The sequence below is a fragment of the Calypte anna genome, chromosome 8 (assembly GCF_003957555.1).
Source record: "Calypte anna isolate BGI_N300 chromosome 8, bCalAnn1_v1.p, whole genome shotgun sequence".
NCBI classification, from domain to species: Eukaryota; Metazoa; Chordata; class Aves; order Apodiformes; family Trochilidae; genus Calypte; species Calypte anna.
The window spans coordinates 25,220,686-25,236,693 of NC_044254.1; the positions used below are offsets into that span (position 1 = coordinate 25,220,686).

Genomic DNA, 16,008 nt, shown 5'->3' on the forward strand with positions numbered 1-16,008 from the left:
GATGTTGGGAAAGAGGTGATGCAACTCAATGTGCTGGTGCTTGTGAGAAGGAAGTTAAGGAAGATGTTGGGAAAGAGGTGATGCAACTCAGTGTGCTGGTGCTTGTGAGAAGGAAGTTAAGGAAGTGGCTGAAAGATACAGTCAACCTGAGAACTTTGGGTTCTAGTCCAGTTTCACATATCTTGAACTCTGCTGACTGAGCAAAAGGTTGTAAATAAGGACCCCGTAGCAGGAAGGGACCATGAATCTTCTGAAGAATTATGGGGCACAAAAGTGAACACAAAGTGCAAATGAAAAAGCTCAGACTTGAACATCTATTTTACAGGCTTCAGCAGGTTTTAGGAGTTAGGCAACCTACACTGAATGGGTTGTAAAGAATTCAAAGATTTTAAAATGTGAGAAGTGCACATTCCCTCTCAGTTCCTGATAAACTCTTGTAAGATGCTGACCTGCATGTACTAGGGACTCCTTTTGATTACTGGATCCATCTTAAGTGCAATTAATGTACAAGTGCAAGATCACTAACTGATCAGCACTGGTATGATGTTACAGAAATGCACCTTAGCAATGCACATTTTGATTACTCCTAGATTGTAATAAATGACTTTTTACTTACCTTGCAGAAGTACATCAGCAGACCTAGCAAACAATTCAAATTTAACAGTCTTCTGAACATAATCACTACAGGATACCCATTTTAATACTTTATAAACTGTGCAGTCTAGTAATATGGTGTCCATCTGAATTGCTTGCACTATAAAAAGATAATTTAGTGATCTCAATTTTAAGGTAAGCTGTAACTACAGATAGATCATGAAGGAAAAGTATTAACATATCATTGGCTTGATTTTATATTGTGTGTGCTTGCATAAACACTCTAAAAGATGACCAAAACACAGCCTTTAGAAAAACAAAAATACAATGGGAAGTTGAGAATCAGATAGGAAGCTTTGATTTTACCTGCAACTCAGCATATTCCTAATTCCCATTAAATTTTCAAATATCCAAATCTCTCCTAGGTTAATCTCAGAGATTTTACATGACCTTTGTGTACTACTCACCTCCTCCTCTTCGGGCAGTCTTTCATGTAATGACCAATTTTTCCACAGACACGACAACATCTGTCATTGGGTGCCAATTCCCCATCTGTCAGCACTTTTGAGTCAAAAAAGTATTCCTATCAAAAGATCCCAGACAGATACAATATAAAAACCATTCACTTGCAAAGCTAAGAAATGAAAGCAAAGTGGACAGTTTTTATCTCCTATTGTTCCCTCAATTTTTACTGCTTCTTGGATTAACACCTAGACCTTTTCTTCCACTAAATTACAGCAGCTTTTTAAGAGACGTGGAGCAGTGTGGGCTAAAAAGGGGTATTTATTTAGTCTTAGGGCCAGAGGCTGAATTTGCAGAACAGCTTTTTTAGGCTCCAGCCTGCTGCCTACCTTCGGCTTTGCCAAAGGCTCTTCAGAGGGCAACTTCTGCGTCTGTTCTATTTTGGTATCTGCGTCACTGCCTGTGTGCTTTCCAAAGCAGCCTTTGTCCCTTCCCAAATGACATGATTATATCCCCCTAGACAGTACAAAGCTCAGGTGGGAAACTGATGGAGCATCTGCACACTGACCTCTATCCCTCCCTTTCCCCTGCCATTTGCCAAGGACAGCAGCAGTTCTGATGCGTGTCAGCGCAAAGGCTGCAATTTACAGCCTCTGAGCACCATAAAGACTGGGAAAGTATTATTTTGTGGAACTATTATTTTGCTTGAAAGACTGAGAAAGAGGAACAAATCAGAGCGTCCTAACCCCAGCTGTGGAACGAAGACCTACTGTAGACAGGTAATTTACTGAATGTTTTTTTTGCTAAGTTTTCTCCCTGTAACACTAAGCTGTAATACAGGGCATTGGCTTAGGAAGGAAATAAAGAACTCCTTGGTTAAGCACTTTGGAGAAATAAAATACTGTGTTGTACATTATTGCCTTTACATAAAAGACAGCTCATTTGCAAGCTAAGGCTGCTTTCTGTCTTGCTTTTTATCCTCACATGAAATGTTCAGTGAAAATCTGAGATGAGGCAGAACAACACAAAAACCCAAATATACACACAGTGTATGTGTGTTCATATATGGTGTCCATAAGCACTATGGCCTTGTGTTCCACATGTATGCAAACAGTATTTTTTTTAAAGATCACCTTATTACCAATAATATTTATTACATACATTCACGGTTTTGTCAGTTGCAGATAAATACATCCACACTGTAATTCATTATTATTTGTATCACAGTGGTATTCAAAAGCCCCAGCAAAACCAGGTCCAATTTTATTAGGCATAGCACAAAACAGAACATGGTCACCCCGTCAAAGAACATTTAATACAAACTCAGACAAAACACAAGTTAAGAAAATGGAAAAGAGAAGGATAGGGAAGGATGAGGGGAAATAAAAGCAAAATCTCTTAGAAACATCAACCCTGTTGAACACCATTCGGAGGACAGTTTTCTAAACTACCTTAAAAAACATTGCTCTAAGTAGGTGTTAAAAATACTAATTTCAAATTATTTTTTTTGTTCATATAGAAAAACCCCCAAACTGTTGTCTGTTAGTGGACCCTGTAGCAGAGGAGTACTTTCTCTAATATGATTTTGCATGAACATGTTCCTGACCCTGACTCACTTTGAAAATTTGAAGGTCAACTGACAAAAAAAAAAAAAAAAAAGTGGATCCTAATTTTTTTCATACATTAATCATTTTTCATTCCTTAAACAGCAATCCCTACTTTCCCCATAAACTGCAAAAATAAGTAAAATCCAGCATCTCATGAGCCTGTTGGCTTTAGCTCCATGTATAGCTAGTAAAGTTCCAGAGAGCTGTTTCTGGCTTTTGTAGCTGATTTTGTGGTTTTCTTAGTGTCATACACTAATACTTGGTGTCATACAATGAAAAGTTCTATAAAAACCTCAAACCAAAATAAACTTTCTTTCCCCAAACCTGCCAAAAATACCTGTCAGCTATCCAACTACTCCTCTGAATTTTATGTAGCAGGAACCCAGTACATAATAATATGTTTGACACAGATAATGTTTAATTACATATTATGGGTGTTACCAAATTGATAAATACAACGTGGTTTTTTTTTGGAAGCATTAATTCAGTGGATGAAGTAGAAAATATACTAAAAACTATGAAAACTTACAGCTTCTCTTCCAACAGCTGGGTAGAATGGGGTACCAAATAATTTTCTCCCATTGATAAATGCCTTCATAATGAAATTGGTCACTATTGAAGAAAGACAAAGTTATTGAAAAACAACAGAAAAGACACAATGCTTTAGAAATTAGTGAATATTAAGCATTAGTAGACATTAATAACTTACTTTTCCTAGAGACTCCAGCACCAAGATTGTGATTCAAGTCGAAAGGATCTGTGTAAAGGATGAGAGAAATTAGAGATGGAGAAACATGCTGCAATTTTTTTTGTTTAACACAGAGAATGAGATTTTTTAAATGCACTCACAGAGCAGATGACAGCAGAACAATGCTGAGTGTTTTAAAGATGTGACTGATCATAATAAAGCAATAACAATGTACTGATGTGTACCTAATTAGAATGAGTCCAATCTCATTCTGTAAAGCTGTAGGACATGGAAAACATACTTTTAAAAAGCATTTATGGTAGTTTCCTCACGTAAAGAACCTATGCAACAAGAATGGGTCCTCAAGCAACAGCATTCATCACTTGCTCAATAATGGAACAAAACTTTAGAACACAAGTACCTTCAATGGCAATACATTTGGATGTCCACTGTTTCTCAAATGTTGTTAAGAGCTTCTTCTGCCTGATGCTGATCACATATTCCTTAAAATCAAATTCTTCAGTGTAGAATCGCAGCAGCCCCAGCCAGAGTTCTCCAAGTGATTCAGTGTTCTTCCCAAGAGCAGGCAGACGCTTCTTCTGCATGCAATTGAACAGAGTTTCATCAGCTCAAGTTACTGAAGTACTTCTCCTGAACCCTCTCTCTCATTATGAAGTTTGTCTAACAGTTTCAATTGGTTTAAGTACAGGTAAATCACCATATTTAACACTACCTCAATCACAGACTGTTTATCAAGAGTAAAAAAGTGTTTTTCCTGATTTATGCTATTTAGAAATTATTTTAAAATACATGAAAGCAGACAAATATTTCAGCAAAACAGGGCTCGTTTGGGAGGTTATAAAAATATGGATAAGGAAGTTTAACTACTTAAGTTTAACTGCTTTTATATATTACACTGCTAGAAAGTTATTACTTTCACATAAAACCAAGATTAAGTTTTAGTGACTCTTCTGGAATTAGAATATTACCAATTCTTCCATGTCATCAAAGAAAAAGGCATTCCATCCATCCACCATTCTTTGTGGAATCTGTTTCCCATCAAATATCTGCCCAAAGAGAGAGAAACACAGTTACCACTTAAATCCTAAGTCACCACAAAAGACTTGCAGTTTTGCTGGTAAGAAACACCACAAAAATAAAAGCCTTTTAACAATTACTTCTTATATAGTTAGGATTTCCCATTGGTAAAAAGTCTGAAAATCTTTGTGCATTATTTCTATGCTTCGCTGAAATTATTTGGATATTTTATTTTCAGTTGTTCTTTGCAACTAAGAAAATGTGACTGATTTGCCTCATCAATATTCTGATATCCCTCTTGACCACAAAAATCTCTAAGGAGACTTTGTATGACTCCTATTACATGATTTTAGCAAAGCCAAGGGGAAATTCCACTGTTATTTAAATGCATTCTCGGGCAGCAATAAAATAACAACCCCTAACCACTACTGAAGTATCAGCAAGGAACTACTGAGTCTCAACTGCAGAGTTTAAACCAATTTGCCTCTTGCACACAGACAACAAATAAGTCAAAAAGGAATAATTTTCCTAAGTTCTTGAGAATTCCAGAGTGTATTGAGCTGACTATATGTTCCACACCCATGCAACTGAGGTGCAGAACGTTACCCTAAAATAATAAAGGTTTCTGGCACACATTAAGTAGTGTATTTAAATCATGTAACAAAGCATTAGTTATCTTATTTTTTTTCCCCTCATCAAATCATAAAATAAACCTGTTCTCTTACAGATAAGGTGTTGAGCAATAAATATGCTTCTAATAATAACTGATGGAAGAGCTGGACTCACACCTCAAGAGCATCTGGCACAGTCTCATAATTACAATTCCCTTCTCTCCACACCAGCAGCCAATTTTTTTCTCTGTCTGTTCAGCATATAAATATCACTACACAACCAAAATCCCATAGTAAATGTAACAGCAGGATTTAGGTAAAACAAACTGCTGATTTTGTTGACATTTTCTTGCTACGTTTTATGCACCAAAATGAAGCAAGCAATAGGAACCTGCTAGTGCAGAAGGGCCCTAATTTCATTCATCTCCCTGATTCTTCAGTCTTGGCTTGAAGAAAGAGTGAACCTACTTTCACAGCCTCTTTTTCTTAAAACCTACCTCCTGAAGAACTGGAATAACTGGTGGATTTCTCTGCTGTAGAAAGTACAAAACCATAAGAATATAGGCGTATGAAGACAGGCTACCACGGGATGCATCACCAATATCACAGCGCTGAAAAATACATTTTAAACAAAATATTGAATTTACATTTTATAAGGCTAACAAGTGTGTCAGTGAGCACACAGAAACCCCACCAGAAACAGAGAACACATTCATCTCAGAGCTAAATATTGTTTTGTGTAGCCTGAAAAATAAATGTCCTTCAAGTCAAGTGCCATCTGGCAAATTCACTGCATAATTTGACTAATATAAAAACAGAAAAGCTTCTCATAGCCAAATGTGGCTGGGGTGGTTTTTTTAGTTTACTAAGTGCCAAACTGAAAAAAAAACCCAACAACAAAAAAACCCCACACCAAAAAACCAACACAACAACAACAAATCAAAATCCCCAGAACAGAAATCCTATCAAACCTCCTGAAGTCTAGGTTTAATTTACCTTAACTGATGTTACTAGAGCTGTTTCTATGATTCCTTATTGGTTTGGTTCCATTCTTTTGTTTGTTTGTTTTTTAATAACTAATTAACAGAAAAATATTTCCATGTCATCCAGACAACTTAGGCAATACCTGGAATTTTGCTAGCTTACATACACACACTTAATTAAACCAGACTGCACACCACAGCATAAAATAAACACCAGTGAATTATTTTACTGTGCTTGAATACCTTAGTACAGTATAATCTTTCTAAAGCACCTTCTTCTAAGCTATACTTTGCTTCAAGCATGTGTCATAACAAACAACACATTTTTAACATCCTAGAAAATTCCTGGAAAAACCAGGGATTCAAAAATTACTTCCACATTAGCAGCTGTGACACCTGTTCCTTTTTTTTCTGTCAAAGCAAGCAGAGGAGGAAGCATTTGCTTAAACACAGAGTATTTGTATAACTATGAAGTCTCCTCTGTACAGATACATCCACGAGTTTATACCCAAAACTTGGAAAGTTAGTCTTTACAGAAAGATTACTAAAAGTAAGCTTTATTGTTATCAATACAAAGCATTTTTAATCAGGATACAGAAGAGACCTGGCAACATTCTGCACTACGGTGCAACACCAACAAAATCATTACTAGTCTTGGTGACAGTAAAATGAACATTTTAATTTCATTCTGGAACAAAGTTATTTTATTACATTAACATAGGGTAGCATGATACACTCTCTATAATTCATTTTTTATTTGTCCCTGTTTCATTAAGCTTTCCTTGTATGTGTTTGGGGTAGGTAGTGCATCTTGAATTAAAAGAAACACCACATTTCTGTTATCAAAGGCCATATAGTAAAACACTGTTAGAATATCCTAGAAAAAAAGATGCAGGAGACTTGGTAGTTGAGATTTCCAAACTCCTAAAGTCAAGTGTCTGTCCTAGGCACAACAAGTAAACACTGAGGCATTCATTCATCAACCCTTACCTACTCCTGACTCGTACAGGAAGCACAGCAAGGCAGGCAGGCTAGAAAAAAACTGCAGTAATCTCTGACCTGGTCCTAAATATGGGAAGGCCATGCACATGGCCCTATATCCTACAGTTCCTATTCTTTCCAGATCTGTTTGGGGTTGGTTTTTGTTGGGTTTTTTTTTAGTTTTTTTTCCCCGCATTTGAGCTGGTTTGAAATTGAAAAAAAAGGACACAAAAAAAAAGGACCATAAAGATCAACAAGATCCAACCCCCTGCATCAGCTTCCCCTTAGAAATCTTTCAACAGATAACAAAAGATACCAGGACTAAAGACCTTTATTCTGACACACACAACCAGACGGAACATAGCTTAACAAAGTGCACTTCAGATTAATAGCATTCTACTGTCTCCTTTCCAGTTGGTATCAGCAAAAGGTAAACTCAGTGGCTGTATCGGAAAATACTCTATTATACAAATAAGCACCTTCCTTCTGTATTACCTTTGCAAAAACTTTCATTGTATAGCCAAGATACTGCACTCTAGGATCAATAGCTGCATATGTAGCCAGCATCCTTGTGTTGTGCTGTGCCTGGGAAAAGGTGGAGAAAAAAAACCAAAAACCAAACAGGTGTTTCAATGCAATTCATAGTTAACTCTAAATATAATCTGCAATTCAATTCACAGGAGATGCATAATACAACTGGAGGGCAAAAAAGCCCACAATAATCTCTAAAATTCATGCAACATTTTCTGCACAAACATAACTGAAAGCTGTAATCACAACAGTATTAACATAGTAACAACAATAAGAACCTTGGGAAAAAATCAGCAAAGGAGTCTTCAAGATGACTCACACTGGAGCAAAGTCCACAAACTGCAGCTTCTTCACAAGTGTATTGTGGCAGGGATGCCATGGTGAACATGGCACTAACAGATTTCCAGGATTATCTGCAATAATGCTTTGTGTCTCACGGCACCACTCTGCCATCAGCTTGTACAGTTAACTGGGCTGGGCTGAGGGTATGAGCTAATGAACTCAAATAATGAAGAAAAAGCACCCAAATAAGGAAAAACATTTTAACTTTGGTTTCAAAATTACTCCCTCAAATGATTATTTGAATGAGTTACAATGAATTAAATAAAAATCTTTATCTGAAGACAAAACAAACACAAAGAGATGCTTACCAGTGTATTGTATAAGCTGATATCTCCCTCTAAGCCACTCCGTCTGTGTTCAAATTTTACTATAGGCACTTTGGCTGTTGTTATAGGCAAGATGTTTCTCAGACCTGGGGAAGCAACACTTTAGTACATAAAACATCTCCATTAACTACATATGTAGTAAGTGTAAACACAACACAATTAATACTTTAGAACACCTACCTGGATGCTTCTTAAGAACTTTTGCCAGACCTTCTATTATTTCTTTACAGTTCAGTTTCTAGGAAAAACAAACACCACAACTTCAGATGTTAACACACAGATCCTATTCTAACAAGAACATTTACTGTCAAACACATTTCTTAGAGGAAAAGTCCACATATAAAAAGAATCAAATATTAGGTCAACACATGGACTTATGTAAACTGGTGACTCACACTCTCTATGTGGACACCTACAGCATATTTTATGTCTCTGTAGGGCATTAAGAGTAAAATAGGCTGTATCTTGCTTCAACTGTGCATGCAACAAGCCAAAAAAACTACCAGCAAAATCCTACCTACCATTTCAGTTAGGAATCCTAACTCAATTAAAAACCCTTAAAGAATTCTTAAATTTGAAATAGTAAATTTTATACATTTCAAACCCCTTACCTCTGCATTTTCATGGCCTTCCAGAGTCATGCAGATATCTAGATCACTGTCCCGAAATCCAAAACCATTCTTTGAAGAGCCAAACAAGCAAAGTCTGGCTTTGTCTGATTAAAAGAGGAGACCAAAAAAGGATAAATTCTTTTACATTCAAATAGTAAGTGCTTACTATGGAATATTGCTCAACTGAGATGTGTAGGTGCCCAAAACAGAGGAGCTTTAAGAGAGAGCTTACAAGGTCACTAAGACTTCAGCTTTGATAGAAGCACAGTGTTTTAAAAAATTATTTATATCAAGTAGAGCAGGATAAAGCCCATAGAATTTTTGCAAGTGAGACATGTTACAAAGGTACTATAACCTTTAGATGGCATCTCTAAATGTGGTGCAATATTTGGTGGTATGTAACCATACTTTCCTTTTTAAATAAAGCAAGATAATGTGCAAACCCAGTCACCAGCACAGCTTTACCCCACAGATAAGACAGAGCTACTTTTGGTAGTCTAAGCAATACTTCTCATTCCACTCATACTTCATTCAGGTTGCTTATCTTTACTGTGCCTGGGTAAATCTGATCAACCAGTAAGTTTCTGCAACCACAACTCACTGCTCAGGAAGGCACAGCAATAAGATGAATACACTTCATGGAACATTCTTTCCTGTTTTGTTTACATTTTTGTTTGAAACACAAGATTGTATTTTCATTCTTGGAAAGCAAAACTAGGTAACTGAGAGGAACCAATTTCTCCCTAAGTGAAAAGCATACATTTATTTGTTCAACTGACATCAGTGCTAGGAAAATATATATAAGCAGCTATTCACAGCTTCTTCCTAATCTTTAACATAATAAAAAATCTTTAGTCCTTCAAGATTCTGTAACAGGACTCAATCCTCAGCTGCTCCCAGTAAGTGAGGGGGCACAGCTGGTAGATGGAAGTAGAATTCCCAGTTCCTTGATTCCAGGCTAGCAACAGCAGAACGGATGGCCTTCTGTGATTAGGCAATCAGCTGGAATTGAGGAACCTGCGTTTGGTACCTGGCTCTAACACTGCTTTACACCACCCACAAGGAAAAAAAAAAAAATCACTTTGCATCTCTTTGCCTTGATTTCCACCATTCTAGTACATTCTAAACACTGGTGAGTAGGCAACAAACGTACTCAGCCCACAACCCAGGTAACACTAAACCCAAGTATTCAAAACTTTTCTTTTTGTCCTGACTGCAATAGTCCTTTATCTGCATCCTTTATCTTGCAGCTATTCCTCCACTCAAGAGACATTTCCATGGAATAGCACTGAGGGATGTTTTGTAAAGAAGTCTGCAAAATAGCTTTACATTCAGAGGGAAAAGAGATGCCACTGCTTTCAGAAAATAAGTAATAATGAGACAAATATCTTAATGCTCTGGAAACATGAATGAAAAAAGCATTATCAAGAATCTCTACCTACTGTTACATACCATTATACTCTTTTCGAATAAATCTTTCCAAACTTGCCAGAATTTGTTCTCTGTTTTGTTGCTCAGATAAAGGAGGGGATAATTCATCTAAGTAAAAACAAGTTCAAACAGAGTCAGATGTCATACACAGCTACTTCAAAAATACTTTTCAACTAACTAGAAGTATTGGATACCGTTTTAAAAATATACCTTTACTTAATACGTGGGGATTTATGTTATCATAGGAGTTGTTAGCATTTCATTTCAGATGTCTGGTTTTTCTGCAGTTATTAAAATACCAGAGCAGCTTGGTGGACATCTGCTGTCCAGCCAAAGTTAACACACCATAGTACTCAAAAGGGGCTTTTCCAAAAGAAGCCACAAAACCTGATTTTTCCCTGAGCCCAACTTCCAGAAACATGAGTAGCTTCTTACAACCCTGTGAAAAACCCTGCATAGAACTGCTTTCTCAAATCTGTTATAAGCAGTTGATATCTTGATATTTAGGTTATACAAAACCAAAAATATTGGTGAATTTGTAGTCTAGGGTACCTGGAAGAGTTTCTTCCCCCTGAATTCAATGGAATAAGTAATTAACCCTATAGTTTTTATCTTTTCAATATTACAGTTCACAATTTCCAGCAGAGTACAAACATTTTTTGAACTTACCAAAACATCTTTTACACACTATATCAAGTATTTCCCGGAATCTGTCTGTCATTGGTGGTAGTGGTTTAAGATCAATTTTCTTGAAATCCTCTGGGCAGTCATTTTTGGAATGTCCATCCCGTTTGCAGATGCTGCATACTATAGTTGGTGGCTTTTGGACAAAGCAAAAAAAAAAAAGTGCAATTTTACTTTTAAGACAGTTCAACAGACCTAACATTTCCATGCAAGTTGTGCAACCAAGAACATTTAACATCTGAACAGCAACAGAGTCTCTATGAAGAACAGAAGAACATTGCTCAACAATCTGCATTTAGTTCTCACCATGCATAAGAGCACCTGGAAATGCTAAAAGGAAGAAGGAGAGGAAGGGGGGAAAAAAATCCCAAATCCCACAGGCCAACCAAAAAACAAAACCCAGTATTTTTTTTTGTTCTGTGGAAATCAGAAAGCTTTGCATAAGAGGGGGCAACAGACCATCTTGTCAAAATGGCACAATATTTGGTGTTTTCCTGTCCCAAATAACAGATGCTCTAAAAGGGGTAGAGCTATCACTCATAACAGACATTGAAACAATCACTAGGAAAATCCTGTCATCCACTGACTCTTAATTTTAGTGATTAAGAAGTTAACAGCCCACAGATGCAGGCCCAGCACTCTTTACATACACATCTTACCTTTCCTGAAGTCAAAATAAACTTATCAAACACATAATGCATTTCTTCTGTGGAGAGTCTGCCTTCATCTTTGAGATCATGAGCTTCCACCATTGCTTTGCAGTTGGGCGAGGTAGCTGGTGTGCCAGTGCACTTACTCTTCTGAGAAGACTCTGTTACCAAACTCTGTCTACTTTCAGCATCAGAAAATTCATTACTAGAATTTGTGTCATAGGGCTGATGGTCACTGCAGTTACAATGGTGGCTTAGCTCGCCTTCAGTTACACAAACTGAAATTTCTAAATCATCCCTCTCTTTAAGTGATTTTTGCTTTAGTTCACAGCATTCATTCGAAATAAGGGATAAAGCTTCTTCTTTATCTTCATCATAATTAGAGTCCAATGTTGGAAGTAGCAAAGAGTCTGTGTTCTTAGAAGTATGTCTTTTGGCTACAGCTTCTACCACTTCATTACATTCAAGTTCATCCTCCGGTACGTTACATCCACTTCCTACATTTTGTTTATCTACAACTTTTTCCCCTTGGGGAAGGCAACAGTTGGCTACAGGCTCTTCAGATCTTGAGGCTTTCTTATTATTCATTTTCCCTTTTTCTTTCTTCTTGGTATCTGGCTTGGATTTAATCCCATCTTTACTTCGTGGACATGCAAAATATTTATACGCTGTCCTGAATCGCTCCAGGATGTACTCGAACACCATCTGGCTGTTTAGACTTCGTGCAACATTCCTCTTTAGTGCAAAAGGATCTAGAAGAAAAAGAACAATTCCTTTAGTAATCCTGATTTTCTACATTTCGACAAAGAAGGTGAAATACTTATGTTCTGATACAGCAGTTAAAAAGATATTCTTATAATCCAGGACTGTATTTAGAGATACTTAGGAGAACACAGGGCCTGCAAGGCTTTTTGGACTTCTTCCATACCAAACACAACACACATGTGGCCACAAATGGTTGGCTATCAGACACTGTTCTAAATAGTGTTATTTAAAAAAGAAAACCATAGATATATTGTACCCTTATATTATGGGCAATTTTTTAACTGTAAATGAAAATAAACATACAAAGGCAAAATAAACGTAGGCCTGCCTGAAATGTTTCCTTTACTGAAAGTATTTGAATTTCCCTTAGGAAATTAATTTCTCCAAGAGTAAAATTAAGTTGTAAGGATTATATGAACCAATCTCACCAGGTTTCACTCTTAGTCCTTCCTAGCAATTTCTAGATCAAACATGTTTTCCAAGTAAAAAGAGCACTTGCAGAGTTGCAAGTTTGCCTGGGAAGATAGTGTCAAACTGAGATTCTGTTACTTAGTAATTTCAGTTACAAACTTAACATTTAAAAACAAACGAACAAACAAACAAACAACAACAAATGAAATTAAAAAAACATAAGACCAACAGTAGCATGTATCAATACCAGAATGCAATCTGGTTTTGAAAATTATTTATTGGAAATTATTTACCCTAATGTTTCTTCCTCAATATTTTGCCCTTTCATCGTATAGGTCTTATTTTCCTACATGCTGAATAAACACTACTTTAGCTCTAAAACTCTCTAATCAAAAGTGACTGAAGATCTGGGTGGGGAAATTAAAGCCCCAGGAATGATCTCAAGACTGGCTACTCAACATGTGCCTCAACAATTCACTGCTTTCTTTTCCTTCTTTTTACTTTCCCCTCTTGCTCTTCTTGTACCTTACTGACTTTGCCTTCAAAGACAGTAACTCACTGTGCCTTCATGATTCTGTTTGACCTATTTCTCTGAGTCCAAAATTCATTATTTATGGTTTAATAAAAACATGGTTTCTTAACTTCCCTCCAATTCCCTTTTTGTCTATTCTTAAGGTCAATTCAGAATGCCATGCTCTGTTCTGTGTCTTCCCCTGTCAAGTATTTTACACATTTTTCTGAACTGAGGAACAGAAATAAAGTTATGTTTAAAAAAAAATTAATGTCTTCAAGTTATAAATAACTAATAGACAGAATTATTTTCCATCCTTCTCTCCCCCAACATACAGAATTCAGGGTATGCATTATCATGAAATTCACATGGTCTCACACATGGCATAGCCTATGACATGGCATTCAGTTCCACAGTATATCCTTTTCCCCTCTGGTGGCATTTCCAATGGAAGTTAATCTCTTTGTGGGGTTTTACTTTGATGAGTTTGCACCAGTTCACTCTGATCAGAGCTAACCTCTCTGTCCAGTCTGCATTAGAGTCAGAGGAAACAAACTGATAGGTTGGTAACACAGAAAATACATTGTGGTTTTTGGAAATAAAGCGAGGCACCGGAAATTCGTAACATCAGAATTATTAAAAAGGAATAAATAATAGCTTATAGAAAGAATGCAACTGAGAGAGGCACATGGTAAGAAACTGTGAAACAAACTCACAGTTTGTATTTTATGGACCAGATTCCAAAAAAAGGCAGCACTAAACAGAAAATATGTCCTTATACAGACTAAAAAGCTGCCAAAATACAGAATCATAGAATCATAGAATTGGCTGGGTTGGAAGGGACCTCAGAGATCATCAAGTCCAACCCTTGATCCACTACCACTGCAGTTCCCAGCCCATGGCACTGAGTGCCACATCCAGTCTCTTTTTAAATATCTCCAGACACGGAGAATCCACTACTTCCCTGGGCAGCCCATTCCAATGACTGATCACCCTCTCCGTAAAGAAATTCTTTCTAATCTCCAACCTAAACCTCCCCTGGCACAACTTGAGACCCTGCCCTCTTGTCTTGCTGAGAGTTGCCTGGGAAAAGAGACCAACCCCCCCTGGCCCAACCTCCTTTCAGGGAGTTGTAGAGAGTGATGAGGTCTCCCCTGAGCCTCCTCTTCTCCAGCCTCAACACCCCCAGCTCCCTTAGCCTCTCGGCTAGGGTTGGAAGGGACCTTAAAGATCATCAAGATCCAACCCCCCTGCTAGGGCAGGGACATATACAAAAACCAATTTAATTTCTCCTCCAATTATTGCTCAGACTTCCTGTGACAGAACTCCAAGTATCAGGTAAGCAAAGATAACGATGAATGACTACAGAACTAGGAAAGGGCATTATCCTACCTTCAATGGCTATTCGCCTCTTAGGCCAGTTTTTATTCTCTCTGGTTAAGAGTTCTTGTACCCGTATGCTGATGACATATTCCTCCAAAGCAAATTCCAGTGTGTAAAACTTCAACAGTTCTAACCACAGTTGCCCCAGTGAGACTTGGTGAGGGGTTTTGAATGCTAAGAGAGACTGAAACACAAGGACAAGAACGCTCAGCTGCAGTGAGAAATGAAAACTTGCATTTTTTTTCCTAGTTCCATCCAGCATTAAAGATAAAAAGCAGAGTTAAAAGAGAAATTATAGTTTTCAATGAAATAAAGCTGTGACTTACATTGCCATGTTTCTCCTTTGCATTACTTTGGTTGTCTGCTTCTGAGCTTGTTACCTTTTTCCCACCACCTTTCTGTTGATCAACTTTAGTTTTATTTTCTGCTCCAACTGAGTTTTTTGCTGCACCATTTGTTGGTGGTTTGTACTCCCACCGTACAAACTCCTCTTCTATACCTTTCAGCTGGTGGTCATCTGGCCTCTTCGAATCAAAGCCTTCAATCTAACAACAATTAAAGTAGCTCTGAAATAAAACTGTATAGAATGCAAACAACCAGAAGTTTTAACCAAAGGTAACACTGACAATTATGATATTTATCCCCCTCACGTGTAACTCATACCAGAATAATAAATTCAGAGAATTTAAGAAAATATTTGCCTTTTTTCCAAAACACAGTGTGACACAATTACAAAGGTTACAGCAGATGCCTTTTTTTAAGTCATCAGAATCATCAGGAATCAACTGTGTAAGGATTAAGTACCCATGTGCTTTATTCACAAATGTCTTAGGCAAAAAAAAAATTATAAACTTGCAGAACACAGAAATAATGTCAACAATTTAACAATAAGGTTACTATGGTCCCAAATCACTTACCCAATTGCCCAAATAGGATGGTAAAATACGTGGTTTTCTTTGTTGAAGAAAAAATATCACCATTAAGGCAAAGGAATATGATGGAATCCCACCTTCAGCCTGACAGTCAATGTGACACAGCTGTAAGAGAATAAATCATTACTTTTCTGATGTAACATCACCATTTTAATACTTGTCCTTTTGTAGTAGATTTTAAGGGAGAGATTAATATTTAAGTGAAAGCAGACAATCCTTTATCTCAGAAACTGCAGTCATAATGCCATGCCACATAGAGATAAAAAGCAAATTATAGTAATTTGTACAGTCTTTGGTGTCTTATTTTCTTCAGCTTCATCACATTTTGTGATTGTGGAACACAATTGTGTTCCTATTTAGAATTCCAGCCAACCATCATTTTTTTTGTTACTGTGTGTATCTCATATACAGATTTTTCAATAAAGCCAAGACATCTGAAGTCAAGTAGAGCCTGGCAGCAATTTCAG

The 16,008-nt window shown here is 37.0% G+C and overlaps 1 protein-coding gene across 3 annotated transcripts in view; it reads right to left on the minus strand.

The window, feature by feature from the left end:
- Positions 1–16,008, minus strand: part of TUT4 (terminal uridylyl transferase 4) — a 45,429-nt gene that overhangs the window by 8,755 nt on the left and 20,666 nt on the right. For all 3 annotated transcript variants that reach the window (XM_030455049.1, XM_030455050.1, XM_030455048.1), the window contains exons 10-25: positions 15,527–15,646; positions 14,936–15,154; positions 14,619–14,793; positions 11,549–12,291; positions 10,875–11,025; positions 10,227–10,313; positions 8,775–8,878; positions 8,344–8,401; positions 8,146–8,249; positions 7,460–7,549; positions 5,498–5,611; positions 4,341–4,418; positions 3,773–3,950; positions 3,373–3,420; positions 3,193–3,275; positions 1,062–1,177 (exon numbers count right to left, since the gene is read on the minus strand). In XM_030455049.1, coding sequence (XP_030310909.1) covers positions 1,062–1,177; positions 3,193–3,275; positions 3,373–3,420; positions 3,773–3,950; positions 4,341–4,418; positions 5,498–5,611; positions 7,460–7,549; positions 8,146–8,249; positions 8,344–8,401; positions 8,775–8,878; positions 10,227–10,313; positions 10,875–11,025; positions 11,549–12,291; positions 14,619–14,793; positions 14,936–15,154; positions 15,527–15,646 — 2,468 coding nt within the window. The remainder of the gene's footprint in view (positions 1–1,061; positions 1,178–3,192; positions 3,276–3,372; positions 3,421–3,772; positions 3,951–4,340; positions 4,419–5,497; positions 5,612–7,459; positions 7,550–8,145; positions 8,250–8,343; positions 8,402–8,774; positions 8,879–10,226; positions 10,314–10,874; positions 11,026–11,548; positions 12,292–14,618; positions 14,794–14,935; positions 15,155–15,526; positions 15,647–16,008) is intronic.